General features: G+C 44.4%; 1 protein-coding gene across 1 annotated transcript in view; it reads left to right on the top strand.

Annotated features, from left to right (window-relative positions):
* The first annotated feature begins 7,108 nt into the window (after positions 1 to 7,108).
* Positions 7,109 to 14,940, top strand: part of RELL1 (RELT like 1) — an 80,278-nt gene continuing 72,446 nt past the window's right edge. Inside the window, exon 1 of the mRNA XM_070791276.1 lies at positions 7,109 to 7,332. Within this exon, the coding sequence (XP_070647377.1) occupies positions 7,245 to 7,332 (88 nt within the window). The 5' untranslated portion in view covers positions 7,109 to 7,244. The remainder of the gene's footprint in view (positions 7,333 to 14,940) is intronic.

Raw genomic sequence — 14,940 nt, 5'->3', positions numbered from 1 at the left:
AGTGTGAGCATCAGTGAGAGTGTACAAGTGTACTCTTCCACGTGCATGCATGGCATGAAATGCAGTGATGAACCACATGGTTCCTTGGCACTCAGGCCTTGCTCAGCATGACTTCAAGCAAATCAGAACTGGGAACAGTAGATAAGAAAGGTAGGGTGTGTGGGTTCCCTCTACATCTCTCTCTCAATGGGCTACCCCATTGTTCTCATTTCCACCTCTAGCAACGATATACTTCCTCTCTGTCTCTGTCTCTGCTTGAAGGCTTGAGACCTGGTCCTTTTTATAACTATAAATGTTTTACCTTTATAATAAATGTACTGTTTATTCAGCTAGTGTTGATGTTTCTGTGTATTACAATCAAAAGGAAGCTTGCCTAAGACAGACACCTTATACTTTGTAGAGTTTGTTCTCTAAAATGTGCATTTGTGGGTTTCATTGAGCTAGAACCATGTGATTCATCACTACATTTCTACCTTGTTCTTTATGGAGAAAACCACATCATTGTATATCTCCCTGGTTTTGAGGTTCTAAAAGCAGATGGTCTGAGTTGTTTATGTGACATTTTCAAGGAGATTGTGTCCATGAAACAAAATCTGACTTGGTGGTCAGAAATGAGGCAGATTATGGCCATCATTGCTAACCCAGCAATCAGAGGCCTCTGATGTCTACTGAAAAAGTTGGCAAAACTGAGACTTCTCTATATTTGCAGGTTCCTGACTTATGATAAAAAATATATCTAATTGAACAACTGAAATTCATCTCAGCATCCCTAAAACAATCTATGTTGGTCTAATTTACGACAGGTTCTCGCCTCTATAGTTTTCAGTTCTCCTTTATTGACCACTGTGCTCACCTCTGACCCACAGCCATTGCTGATCCATTCTCGCCTCCCTTTTCCCCTCTTGCATACTCGCCACTGTGCAGCCTACACCATGCTTAGCCTGTCACTGTGCCTGTCCTCACACACTTTTCCCACCAATCCCTGGACTTCCCTCAATTTAGCCCAAATTGCACCTTCTTCATGAAGCCTTGCTCAGAGCCTCTGATTGCAATCTTTTGGTTTTGGAATTTCTAAAGCCAGAGGTTCTCAACCAGGGGCAATTTTGCCCTCAGGTGACACTTGGTAATGCATGTCAAAGAATGTTCAAACTACAGTACAGCTGCACCATTTCACACGCTAGCAAGGTAATGCTCAAAATCTTTCAAGCTAGGCTTCAACAGTACATGAACCGAGAACTTCCAGATGTACAAGCTGGATTTAGAAAAAGCAGAGGAACCAAGATCAAATAGCCAATATCAGTTAGATCATAGAAAAAGCAAGGGAATTAAGAAAAAACAAAAACACCATCTACTTCTGCTTCATTGACTATGCTAAAGCCTTTGACTGTGTGGATCACAATAAACTGTGGAAAATTCTTAAAGAGATGGGAATGCCAGATCACCTTACTGGCCTCCTGAGAAACCTGTATGCAGGTCAAGAAGCAACAGTTAAAACTGGGCATGGAACAATGGGCTGGTTCAAAATTGGGAAAGGAGTATGTTAAGGCTGTATATTGTCACTCTGCTTATTTAAACTTATGCAGAGTACATCATTCTGGGCTGGATGAATCAGAAGTTGGAATCAAGATTGCCAGGAGAAATAACAGCAGCCTCAGATATGTAGATGATACCACTCTAATAGTAGAAAGTGAAGAGGAACTAAAGAGCCCCTTGATGAGGGTGAAAGATGAGAGTGAAAAAGCTGGCTTAAAACTCAACATTCAAAAAATAAAGATCATGGCATCTGGTCCCATCACTTCATAGGAAATAGATGGGGAAAAAATGGAAACAGTGAAGATTTTATTTTCTTGGGCTCCAAAGTCACTGGGGATGGTGACTTCAGACATGAAATTAAAAGACACTTGCTCCCTGGAAGAAAAGCTATAACAAACCTAGCTTTGCTGACAAAGGTCCATATAGTCAAAGCTATGGTTTTTCCAGTAGTTATGTACAGATGTGAAAGTTGAACCATAAAGAAGGCTGAGTGCTGAAGAATGGATGCTTTTGAACTGTGTGGTGCTGGAGAAGACTCTTGAGAGTTCCTTAGACAGCAAGGAGATCAAACCAGTCAATCCTAAAGGAAATCAACCCTGAATATTCATTTCAAGGACTGATGCTGAAGCTGAAGCTCCAATATACTCTGGCCACCTGATGTGGAGTGCTGACTCATTGGAAAAGACCCTGAAGCTGGGAAAGATTGAGGGCAGGAGCAGAAGTGGAGGACAGAAGGCAAGATGGTTGGATGGCATCACTGACTCAATGGACATGAGTTTGAGCAAACTCCAGGAGATAATGAAGGCCAGGGAAGCCTGGTGTGCTGCAGTTCATGCAGTCACAGAGTCAGACACAACTTGGTGACTGAACAACAACAGCCCAGAGGTTCTCAATCAGGGGCAATTTTGCTACCAGACACTTGGTAACATCTGGAGATATTTTTAGTTGTCTCAACTAGGGAAGGGAATTAATTAGTAGAGGCCAAAGAGGCTGCTGGGCTTCCCAGGTGGGATTAGTGGTGAAGAACCTGCCTGCCAATGCAAGAGACGTAAAGGGCCACTGGTTCAATCCCTGGATCCAGATGATCCCCTGGAGGAGCGCATGGCAACCCACTCCAGTACTCTTGCCTGGAGAATTCCTTGGACAGAGGAGCCTGATGGACTACAGACCATAGGGTCACAAAGAGCTTGGCACAACTGAAGTGACCTGGCATGAACACATGCAAAGAGGCTACTGAATGTTACACAATGTGCAGAATAGCCTCCGAAGAATTATCCATTCCACAAATATTGATAATGTTGAGAAACCCTACAGTCTAGCCCAACTTTGGCACCATATGCCCTATCATTTGATTGCTCATTATGGTATAGAATCTTAGAGTTGGATAGGAACTTTTAGAAATCATCCTATCTCCTGCCTGAATTGTCTGGGTAAGAAGACTGACCCAAGAGATGCTGAAACTCACAGAGTGAGTCTCTGGCATGGCTTTATCCTGATCCCTGTGTCTTTGACCATTTCCATCTCACAATGCAATTGTTTCCTTTCTCCCAGGTACACTTTAAAAGCTTCTATAAGCCAGGTTGCTGCTGCTGCTGCTAAGTCGCTTCAGTCGTGTCTGACTCTGTGTTACCCCATAGACAGCAGCCCGCCAGGCTTCCCCGTCCCTGGGATTCTCCAGACAAGAACAATGGAGTGGGTTGCCGTTTTCTTCTCCAATGCATGAAAGTGAAAAGTGAAAGTGAAGTCACTCAGTCGTGTCCGACCCTCAGCGAGCCCATGGACTGCAGCCCACCAGACTCCTCCATCCATGGGATTTTCCAGGCAAGACTACTGGAGTGGGGTGCCATTGCTTTCTCCGATAAGCCAGGTTAGGATCCATTAATTTACCTGCAATACTGTCCCCTCCAACCTCCTCCCCTCAGCCCAATACAAGGAACACAGTACACATTTTGTTGTCAAATCACAATAATCTTCGATTTTATAAAACGTCATTTGATACCCCTACAAACATATTTTTCAAAGAACGGTATGCTTCTCTCCTGGATATAATCTCTCAAAACAAAAGATGACTACATCTAAATCACAGAAAGAAGAAATTCTACAGAGACCTTCTGCGGAAGTAATTTCAACATTAATTAAAGTAAATACCAGTCAACTGAGTCTTATGCATTTAAATGATGGTGATGAAAATTGCCACCTTCTAGCACAGAGGAAAACAGGAAAGGTTTCTATTCAGGGGAATGATTAACTGAATTCATATAGAGAAACTGGAAAAAAAGCTCACAAAATTCAACAAAAACCAGAAAGGATGGAAAATTGTATATTTGTAAATTTGGTTCCTAGAAGCTTTTAGTTATAACATATTCCCATAAATAACTTAATTTTCCCTGAAAAAAAATGTATTTAAGCTATTATTGACACAGAATTCAAAGAGGCCAGGTTAAGTAAAAAATGACAGAAGAAGACTTTATATTTGAAAAGGTGAGCTAATTGGCTACTATCCTACATTTCAGAGGCAGAACAGTATAAGCAGAAGTTCAAGTGTAGGCCTGGAATGAGTTGATCCTGAGTTTGAGTCCAGGCAGCTGTGTGACTTGGGTGAATGCCTTCATCCTGCAAATCCTAGTCTCCTAAGCTCTGAAGTGAGAATCAGTAATAATATTTACCCAAATATAAAATTGTGAAGATTTGATGAAGGAACACAGGAAAAGTGCTTGCCCCAGGATTGAGCTGAATCTAAGAGATGAGTAAAGGAGAGCTAATATTACAACTATCTCTACCTATGATTCTTTAATTTTATTTCTGAAACAAAAAGGGCAAATTATTTAGTCTTGGGATGTTAAATTTTTATTTCCTCAGAAGAAATATGGCAAACCATTCCTAATATGAATGAGAACTTTGATCCCATTGATGTCTTCACATTTAAAGTAAAACAGCAGAAGATCAGTCCTGGGTTTTCATTGGAAGGACTGATATTGAAGCTGAAACTCTGGTACTTTGGCCACCTGATGCAAAGAGCTGACTCATTTGAAAAGACCCTGATATTGGTAAAGATTGAGGGCAGGAGGAGAAGGGGACGACAGAGGATGAGATGGCTGGATGGCATCACCGACTCTCGATGGACATGGGTTTGGGTGGACTCCGGGAGTTGGTGATGGACAGGGAGGCCTGGCGTGCTGTGGTTCATGGGGTTGCAGAGTCGGACACGACTGAGTGACTGAACTGAACTGATGAATGACTTTTAGATAATGCATATGTGGGGCTTTTTAAATTGGGTGAACAAATCTGTAGGGTTAAATACCTGGAAAATAAGTGAAGCTTCATTTCTTTCCTTCCTCCCATCTTCCCCCCCACTCTCTCTCTCCATCAACAAGATGCGCAAATGCATATACATGAAGTTCCGTGACAGTAAAATATCTATAGTAAAACACTTGGTCAAGCAGCTAAGTGTTATGGAAAAGTCTGAGAAGGAAAATTTTAGAGCCTTAGGTTCCAATTCTGGCCCACACTAGCAAAGAGATAGCAGGCAAGACACTTAACTATCTTTTATCTGTAAAGTAAGTGGCTTGGCAGATGATTACTGAGGTCTCCTTTAACTTTAACTACTGGATTGTACTTTTATTTCTGGAGAGCTACAAGCAGACATCCAATTCAAATATGTTGTTAAAAATGGTCCTGTCTTTTTAATAGTAAGTTCAGTCTGTAAGAAAAGAGTGAAACACTATTCTTCTTTAAAATATTTGTTATTTTGAAGAGATATCTTGGTCCAATCATTTGGCTACATTTTAAGTTCCCAAACTAAAACTGGCTTTATGGGTATGTGATGTACACAGGGCCTCAAGCTTAGAGCGGCTCCATACCAGACTATGGCTATCTTGAAATTCTTAATTTTGAAAAAAGGTTTTCATTTTACATGAGACTCTGCAAATTATGTAACTGGTTCTGGCTACAACTTATAATCTATAGTTTAATTTTTAGGCCCAGGACTCCTTCTTCTTCTTCTTTTAAATTAGAAACCCACATGGGCCTCTTTCTCCTGCAGTTACTCTGTATTTGTGCTGGAATAAATTGCTTCACCTGCCAGACTGCAGGATGTGTGGACAGCAGCGCAAAGGACACGCATACCCCCCTTTGTCTTCAAAGGGCCATCCCTCAGCTGCAGCCATCGGTAGCGGCCTAAACTGCTTTCACTGGGAATTCCCACATCAGTGCAAATGTTTGCAAGAGTCTAGTAGACTGTGTAGAAGACTCAGTGAAGAGACTAAAGAGTCCTCCTTTGAAAATCCAAGACTGACAGGTCACGCAAGAGCCTGTTCTGTGAAAACTTCCAGTGCCCACCTCATTCTCCTGTGTTGTTCTTGAACATTTGTTCAAGACCTGACCACTTTGTTTCAGAAGGAGTCTCCAAAGAGCAGTAAATAGGGAACTGGCTTCCCAGGGGGTCCAGTGGTAAAGAATCTGCCTGCCCATGTAGGAGCACAGGAGACAACAGGTTGATCCCTGGGTTGGGAGAATCCCCTGGAGGAGGAAATCGCAACCCACTCCAGTATTCTCGCCTAGATAATTCCATGGACAGAGGAACCTGGTGGGTTGCAGTCCATGAGGACGCATGCAAAGAGGGAACTACTCAGAGAAAGGCTCTGAGATCAGCGGCTCCTTGGGATGATAATTCCACTTCTGACCTCACGCGTAGTGTGCGTGCAGTCCTTGAGCCAGGCGGGGAGGGCACAGCAAACACAATGAAGACAAGTTAATCTGAATTTATTACGCTGTCCTGGTCATCGTCGGTTTACTTCCTAGCCTGTGAAATAAGGGTACTACTTACTTCACAGAGCTGGCGTGACGATACAAAGAGATAATAAGTGACTAAGCACTCGAAGAGTTACTTCGTAGAAGTATTGGCAAGGTGCAATGTGGGCACACGATTTAAAAACAAAGGCAATTTGTTTCTGGAGATACGTAGAGGTTTTTCTCCCTAACAGGAGCAGCTTAAATGGAAGTGGAGATAGGAAGAAATTTAAATGATTTGACTTTCCTCATTTTCAAACGTTGGAACTTGACATCCCGTGAAGGGCCCCTCTCCAGACCAGTCACCGAGGGGAATGCCACCTGAATAGAGATGCCAGCAGAGAAAAAGAGATCCTGCCCATTCCAGCGCTGTCCATGTCTGCACATACAGAGCTTCCAGACCTGTTGTGTCTTTTTCTCTTCCCACGCCCGTCTAGTCTCGGCGTCCGGGAGGACAAGCCCCGGCGACCCTGCCCCGACCCCAGGCTCTCGCACTAAATGGGCAGCGGCTGTCCACCGCTTCTGGGAAAGGGAGAACGCGGGCGCGGACAGGAGGGTGGGGCTCGCTCTGTGGGCGGGGCCATGGACTAATCCGGGCAGCGGGAGCTGCAGACCTGCTTGAAGAGGAAGAGGAGGCGAAGGGGAGAGGCTGGACCAGGCCGAGGTAGGCGGGTTCGGGGGCGGGGTCACTGGATGTGCCTCCTGCTGGTGCAGTCGGAGCCTGGGGCTAGGCTGGGAGAGGCGGGGCGGGGCTGGGCTGAGGTGGGTGGGGCCTGAGGGAGGAGCCCTGGCGGGCGGGCTGCTCAGCGCGGGGGCTGAACCCTGCCAAGACTAACCCTGTCCGCCTGCGGTCCCCAGAGCTGCACTCACTGCCGGAGCCCGGGACGTGGCGCCCCGGGGGAGGAGGGCGAAGGGACAGAGCGATGGCTCCGCGGGGACTCCCGGGGTCCGCCGTGCTCGCCGCTGCTGTCTTCGTGGGAGGAGCCGTGAGTTCGCCACTAGTCCGCTCGGGTGAGTGCCCTGTCGCGGCTGGGGCGCGCAGGAGAGCGCGAGGGATCCGGACTGCCGCCCCCGCTGAGCCCAGCTCCCCTGGTCTTGGCACAGCCGCGGGATCCTGGCGCTGAGCATCTGGCTGTCCCGGGGGTGGCCCGGGTCGGGCGCGGCGCGTGGCGATGGCTCCCGGCCCTTCCTTCCCGCCCGCTCGGCTCCCGCCTTCTCTCTTCTCTGCTGCTGAGAGAACCTGTTACCAGTCCCCCCGCCCCCACCTCTGAGCTGTCTGGCGTGTAGGGACCCGGGCGGCTCTTGCCTTCCTGGGGAGCGCTTCCGCCTGGGTACAGCGACCCAGAGCCCTGCGGACCCCTTTCCTGCCCTTGTCCTCAAAGGGCCCGCGAGCGGAAGATTGTGACACCGGCGACCGGGTGCGCTGTCGTCGCCGGCTTCCTCTCCGCTCCCCCCCCCCCTTTTTTTTTTTAAATTTAAATATTAAAGCCTTGACGAGTTCCACTTTCTTTCCAAGTTTTATTTTAGCATCAGTCTTGGAAAAAGGGAAGGCGAGTTTGTAAACTTACCTTTCCTTCTTCTTTGAGTTGATTCCTGTCACCACAAGAGGAACCTTCTGTGGTCAGAGCAGGAAGCCATCAGCAGAGATGATAAAATACTGTCTCCAGTGATGAACATGGAACAGGAGTTTTTAATTGAAATCTAAGACGAGGTGTAACTTTCACGGAAGTCCTTTTTCACACTCTTGTTTTTATAACTATAGACGCTAGGGATTCCTTACCATTTGTCCCCTCTTAATTGCCACCTCACAGCAGTAGTTAAAATAATAAATCTATACCTTCTTGGCCAGTTGGGGTTACTACAGCCTGGAATCTTAGGTCAGCAAACCCTTCCAAGCTTGAGTAGCTCCTCTTCAGGTCCAAATAATAAGCAAGTAACTGGAAGCCTTCCAACCATTACTATCTCCTCCCTAAAAACATACATACTGCTCTTCTCTCCTGAGAAGACTCTGCTTGCTTGCAGCTTTTAAACTGGCTTATCTCCCTGGTCTTCACTCTTTCATAGAAACCAGAATACCTTAGGAAGGGAACAGAACGGTATGTCTCTTGAGTCTTTATTAGCAGATCTGTATTTCCTTCAGCCAACCATCCTGAGGAAATGGCCACTAGTGACATGTATTATTGGATAAGAGATTTTGGGTTTCACTCTGCATACCATTAGTGAGACAGGTAGGGGCATGAAAGTGAAAAAGTTAGTCTCTGAGTTGTGTCTGACTCTTTGGAACCTCATGGACTGTAGCCCGCCAGGCTCCTCTGTCCATGGAATTTTCCAGGCAAGAATACTGAAGTGGATAGCCATTCCCTTCTCCAGGGGATCTTCTCAGACCCAGGGATCGAACCCAGGTCTCGTGTACTACGGGTGGATTCTTTACGTCTGAGCCACCAGGGAAGCCCAGATAGGGGAATCATCAGGTTCAAATTGGACCTCAGGTTGTAGACGGTACTTACAGGGCTAGAATCAGTTGCTCCAGAATTTGAAGAGCTTAACCTGGGAGGGAAGTTGTTAAAAATTCAGCACATGATGCATGTAATCAGTCATAGCGGGAGAAATCCTTCCATAGTGTGAGTATGTATTTTGATAGATCTTTGAGCAGCAGCAGCTTTCCAAACTGGAATGTGATGATGAAAGCTCTTAATTACACAGTATAATGCTTGAGAAGAAGGAGGTATCTAAAAGGAAACGGTCCAGAGTACAGATGTGCCAGTGTGACTTGAGACCTGTTTCATGAAGAAAAGATGCCCTGAGCAGCTAACATCTGGTGCCCATGGAATCTAAGACAGTGTTAACTTTTGTAGGCTTAGTTTAGGGAAGTAGGGAGAAAGTTGGGAGAAACGTTGAGTAACTGTTATTTGTCAAGCTTTGAGCTGGGCACTTTATATTCATTTTTATAGTTATTTCTCATAATTCTATGAAGTTCTTATTTCCAGTACAGCATCTGAGGCCCAGAGAGGTTAAAAAATTAGTCCAAGATCCCATATGTAGTGTATCATTCAGCGTTCAGTCAGAGAGGCAGAACCATTAGGAGGTGTGTGTGTGTGTGTGTCTACATGTATCTTTATCTTTGATAACCCAGCTTGCTTGATTCCAAAGTTCATTCTCTTTCCCCTATACCTCACTGCTCCGCAGAGAAAAAATAGAACAGAAATCAACTTCGGTGTCTTGTTGGGGTTCTAGGATAGGGAGTTTAGGACATCATAGTATTGTTAAGTGTGGGGTTATCAGACTTTGGGAAGCAGAGAAAATAAGGACAGGTAAGTGAACGATGGGTAGTGGCAATGTCTCTTTGACTTCCTGCCTAGTAGAACCTCTTTAAGCTTCTGTCTTAGTAGCAGCATTTGAAACTGTATACCACTGCACCAGAAGGGATGGTTTTCCACACTTGGCTTATTTATGTCTTTAAGTTCTCTGGTTACTTAGGGCTTAGTTTCTCTGCAGACAATGGACATAGCCTTTGAGTAAGGAGTGGACTGAAAAGGACCAGGGACTGGTGAATAAGAGGTGCTCTCTCCTGGGGCTCTGTGGGCTTCCATCCAGCCTCCTGACTCCTCATTTAGATGCTCACGATAAACTTCATTAAATTCCAGGTTGTCCTTTAGCCAGGTAGCTGCTTGGCTGTGTATCTATGTTATTCATAGTCAGTGGGCAGGATGTTTTGAGAAAGCAACCCTTTGGGGCTTGGGCTTTCCAGCCCAAATTGTATTGAAAGAGGAAATGAAAAATTCGAGATGTGCCTGCCATTTCCCATCTTCCCCGCATATCCCCCCAAAGTAAATTAAACAACCATTGCTATTTGGGAGTTTGAGTAGTTGAGTTTGAACAAGAGAGATTAAAGACCCAGGTGATGGAGGAAAAAGTTTTGTTGTTACTTTTTAAAGAATTGTTTGTCTCTGATGTTGAAGTTCAATTACATATTGGGACAGAAGAGAAGTTGTTTAAAAATTGATAAAAAATGATTGAAACTGTCACTGGTTAAAACTATTATGTTGAGTGGTTTCTGAGAATTGTAGGGTAGTTACTTCAGTAATTCTAAAGATTTGGTATTAGTAAATCTGGTGTGGCTAACAGGACTAAAATTGGAATTTGCAGTTAGTACCCTGTAGGCACTTTACTCTTTTTTGGAGGAAGGAATGCAGTATTTATTTTACCTGTTTTGTGGCAGGTTCTGGTCTAAGTACTAAGATCATTTAATTCTTACAGCATCCTGTTAGCTGTATAATTTTATTCCTCTATGTATAGATGAGGAAATTGAATCCTGAGAAGTTAACTTGAACAAGTCACTTGAGTATGTATGTTGGATTTTGACCTTGACTCACATCTGTTCAATTCTGAGGACTTTTATTACCAGATCATTTTGTTTTGCCCTCTAGTGAGGAATTTCTTTTTATTCTAAGATATTTAGAGAAATAGGTTTTTCTTTTACACATTGTTGCTGTTGTTTAGTCCCTAGGTTGTGTTCAACTCTTCTGTGACTCCATGACCTATAGCCTGTCAGGCTCCAGTGTCCATTGAATTTTCCAGGCAAGAATAGTGGAGTGGGTTGCCATTTCCTTCTCCAGGGGATCTTCCCAACCCAGGGATCGAACCTGATTCTCTTATATCTTCTGCACTGGCCGGCAAATTCTTTACCACTGTACCACCTGTGAAGCCCCAAAGATATTTATAAAAAGTCATTAATACTGTAAAGACGTGATAGAGTGGAAAGAGTACCAACCTCTAAGTCATAACCCGGACTTAAAGTGTGCCTGCACTTTCTGGAATGTGATTCTCTCTGCCTCTATATTCTTGCCTGTAAAATGGGTATGTGCCAACTCCTGTCTTTGCCTGCCTTACTGGCTGCTAGTGAGGAACAAATGAGCTATTGCCTCTGAAAGGTGTTGGCAAATGGCAAAGTGGTATATAGCTTTTATCTTGTGTATCTTTTTTCCCCTGTATTTCTTACCCACAGTGCCCCTTAGACTAGACTTACAGTGTCAGTCAAATTGTCTAATAAATGTAGACCACACATGTTTTCATTCTGGAGGTGGTGATGGTTTGCAATCATAGGTTCCTTATAAACATATGAAAGTCTGGAGTGACACCTCAGATTCACGAATTTGTTGCCGCTGCCTGGGAGTTAAGTAGCCAGGCCTTTTTTTCCCTGTTTCCCTTCAGCTAAAACACAGTGCTCTTGATATTTCTGGAGAATTCCCCCAAAGATTTAAAGTTTGGAGAAGAAGGGAGAGAATCACCTTTGATCTCATTATCCCAAGGCACTTACCCCTGTCAGCCTGGTCTTCTATATGTATTTTCCACTTGGAGGAGATCTTAATGCAAATATACTTTTTTACCCTGTGTTTTTTACCTAATGTTATACTTGCAGGTTTCTCCATTTCTCTATACACTCAAAAAGTGGCTGCGTAATATTCCATTGTATGGATTCTCTATATTTTACCTCACTGGGCTTCCATTTTAGTTTTTGCTGATTATTTTAAAGTGAGTTTTAAAGCTCATTGTTTAGGTGAATACCTATGCATAAAGCTTTGTCTAGATATCAATGACTTCCAGAGAAAATGGGTTCCTGAAAAGGCACTGTTGGGGGTCAAAGGTATTTATGTTTGAGGCCACTGGGGACACCAACCTTAGTGACTAAAGGGTGTCCCATTTTACAGTCTCACAGCATTGGTCAAAGGACTCACTTTTGACAGTGTTGGTATTTTCTCTGCAAAACATATTTGCTAACTTATAAGGCAAAAATTCCTGTAGGACTTCCCTGAAGCTCAAACGGTAAAGAATCTGCCTGCAATGCGGGAAACCAGGGTTCTGTACCTGGGTTGGGAAGATTCTCTGGAGAAGGGAATGGCAATCCACTCCAGTATTCTTCCTGGAGGGGCCGGGCGGCTACAGTCTGTGGGGTCACAAAGAGTTGAACATGACTGATCGACTAACACACACGAGGCAAAAATTGGAACCTTGCTTGTTTAAATTGGTATGTCTTTGATTATGGGTAGGTTGCCTGTTTTTTTCTAGTATTTGAACTGATTGCACATGTCTGTAATTCTTCATGGACAATTCCAAAATCTGAAAACAGAAAGATTTTTGAGGTTTTTTGCATACCCTCTTGGTGGGTAATACCTAACCTGAACCAGTGTGGGATTCTACAGTGTCTATTTATCTCACTTAGTTTGAATATTGCTAAGTTTTGGCTGCAGTGATATTAGTGAATTTGATTTCTAAGTGTTACAAAATGTGTGCTAAATGCGTGTGTTACCTTTTGAGGATTGCAGCCTGAATTCCCAGGTACATCTGACCTCCAGGTTTTCAGATAAGGGATTATGGTCCTGCATTTCCTCTTCCACAACTCATCTATTTCTTGTTTTTGGGCAGTCAAATGTAAAACTGCTCACAGTAGTAAAATACCTTATGGAGAAAAAGAACTCCTCCGACGCGTGGCACTTTGTGAAAAGGAGCACTGCTTGGGTATTTTAGCATGGAATCTAATAAAGTAAAGATAGCTTGGGTAAAGCTGAGCATTCGAGTATTTTAGGTGGGTTTAGGAGTGGGACATAATAGGATACACATTATAATGGAAACTCTGCGTTCCTCTGCCAGTTACTGACACAGCTTTCTTTGTAAGGGAGAAAAAAACCCAGAGTCCTCCCAAGGGCCTCTTTGAGGAGGGAGGGATGATAGAGGGTGCTGGATACCCCAGGCAAACTGAGTTCCTGTGCCCAGTCATCTCACCCTGAAGATCCTTGTGCCAAACTTCTTGAACTCAGGGTTTTTCTACCCAACTGTGCAGTGCCCCAAGCTTCCTGCCTTCTTGTCTTTTTCATCTCAAACAGCTGCCAGCTCTTCCCAGCTCCCTCCTCCATCCCATTTTGTGTGCACATCCCTGTGTATAACTGCATTCCAACCACAGAGAAAATGCCTGTTGTACAGAGAGTCAAAAACCTTTGAACCACTTCCCTCGTCTGTGTTGTGGAGAAAATACGGCAGAGTTGCTTCACTGGGATTGTTATGATGATTACATGAGATAAAAACAAGAGTGCATGGCTCAGTGTTTGACATGCAGCAGGTGCTACAAAAGTATATTTCTGTGTCCTTAACCAAAGACTCCCTGTCACAGCTCTCAGATGGGACGAAAGTTGCTACCTGCTCCAGAATTTTCCTTTCAGGTCCTCTGTTATTGCTCTGACTCATCTTGCTCAGAGCCCAGCTGCTGAGTCTGGGGTGTCCTGGGTGGGAGCTGAGGAGGCAAGGTGGGCAGAGCCAGTGCCCCAGGGGAGGAGGAGTAGGGACCAGTGAACTCGGCAGAGCGCTCTCTCGGGGTGCAAGGGATGTGCAGGGCTTAGCCTAATCTACCAAAATTAGGCACGGTAGGAGAGAAAGAAAAAAGGAAGAAACTGTTCATCTTGATAAGGGTAAAACATAGCCGTTTCTTTTGGGAGAATTTTGAAAGATTCACCAACTGATTTTTGTCTAGCCAGTGGATCTTGTTTTTGACAGTCTTCCCCTAGGATTGGTGTAATTGTCCTAGTGACATCCTTTTTGAGGATCCCGAGTATAACTGCTCATTGTTCATCTTCTCATTGTTCAGTAGTGAATGTTATGTTGAAGTAGAATATAATTAGAAATATATGTAACATAAACAATAATATATAATGTATAATATACATATGAAAAGAAAGTGAAAGTGTTAGTCTCTCAGTTATGTCAGACTCTGCAGTTCCATGGACTGTAGCTTGCCAGTGTCCCCTGTCCATGGGATTCTCCAGGCAAGAATACTGGAGTTCCCATTCCCAGTATTCTGGGAACTGGGTTCTCATTTCCTTCTCCAGCGAATCTTCTCAACCCAAGGATCAAACCCAGGTCTCCTGCATTGCAGGCAGATTCTTTATCATCTGAGCCACAAGGGAAATGTAATATATGTATAATAAATATATTTAGTCTCTGTCCTCAGTTCTTGGGACAGAGTTGCTCAAACCCCTGACATTTCCTAAATATTTAGGATCTTTTTCTGTGAGAAGCCCCCTTTGAGTGAATACTAATCTGGTGATGACTTAGGGTGGTGCCCCTGGATAGCCTCAGGATGGGCTGGTCGCCTGAAAGAGGGTGGGGATAGAGCTGAAACTTTCAGCCTTGCCCAGCCGCCTCTGAGAAGGGGAAGAGCCAGGGGGAAGATCACAGATTAAGTGCTTTAAAAATTTGAATAACAAGATGGTGAGCTTCTGGGTTGATGAGAGCCTGAAATGTGTGGTGAGTGGAAACCCCACTCTTTTCCCGTCCTGTGCATCTCTCCCGTCTGTCTGTTCCTGGGTTATATCCTTTTATAATAAACTGGTGATCTGCAAAGTCAAATGTTTCCCTGAGCCACTCTATAACTTAAACCATACTCAATGAGGGGGTGTATAGTCAGTTGGTCCGAAGCACAGATGACAACATGGACTTGGAATTGGTTTCTGCTGGGGGCAGGGTGGGGGTGCAGCCTTGTGCCTGTGAACCTGTTAGGGAGGACACTTGCTTCGGGTAGTGGAGGGACTGAGTTAGTTGCTTGGTTGTTGTTCAGTCACTTAGTTGTGT

Source organism: Bos indicus, chromosome 6 (genome assembly GCF_029378745.1).
Source record: "Bos indicus isolate NIAB-ARS_2022 breed Sahiwal x Tharparkar chromosome 6, NIAB-ARS_B.indTharparkar_mat_pri_1.0, whole genome shotgun sequence".
NCBI classification, from domain to species: Eukaryota; Metazoa; Chordata; class Mammalia; order Artiodactyla; family Bovidae; genus Bos; species Bos indicus.
Note: the sequence above shows the minus strand (reverse complement) of the source record. Positions and strands in the feature narration are given on the sequence as shown.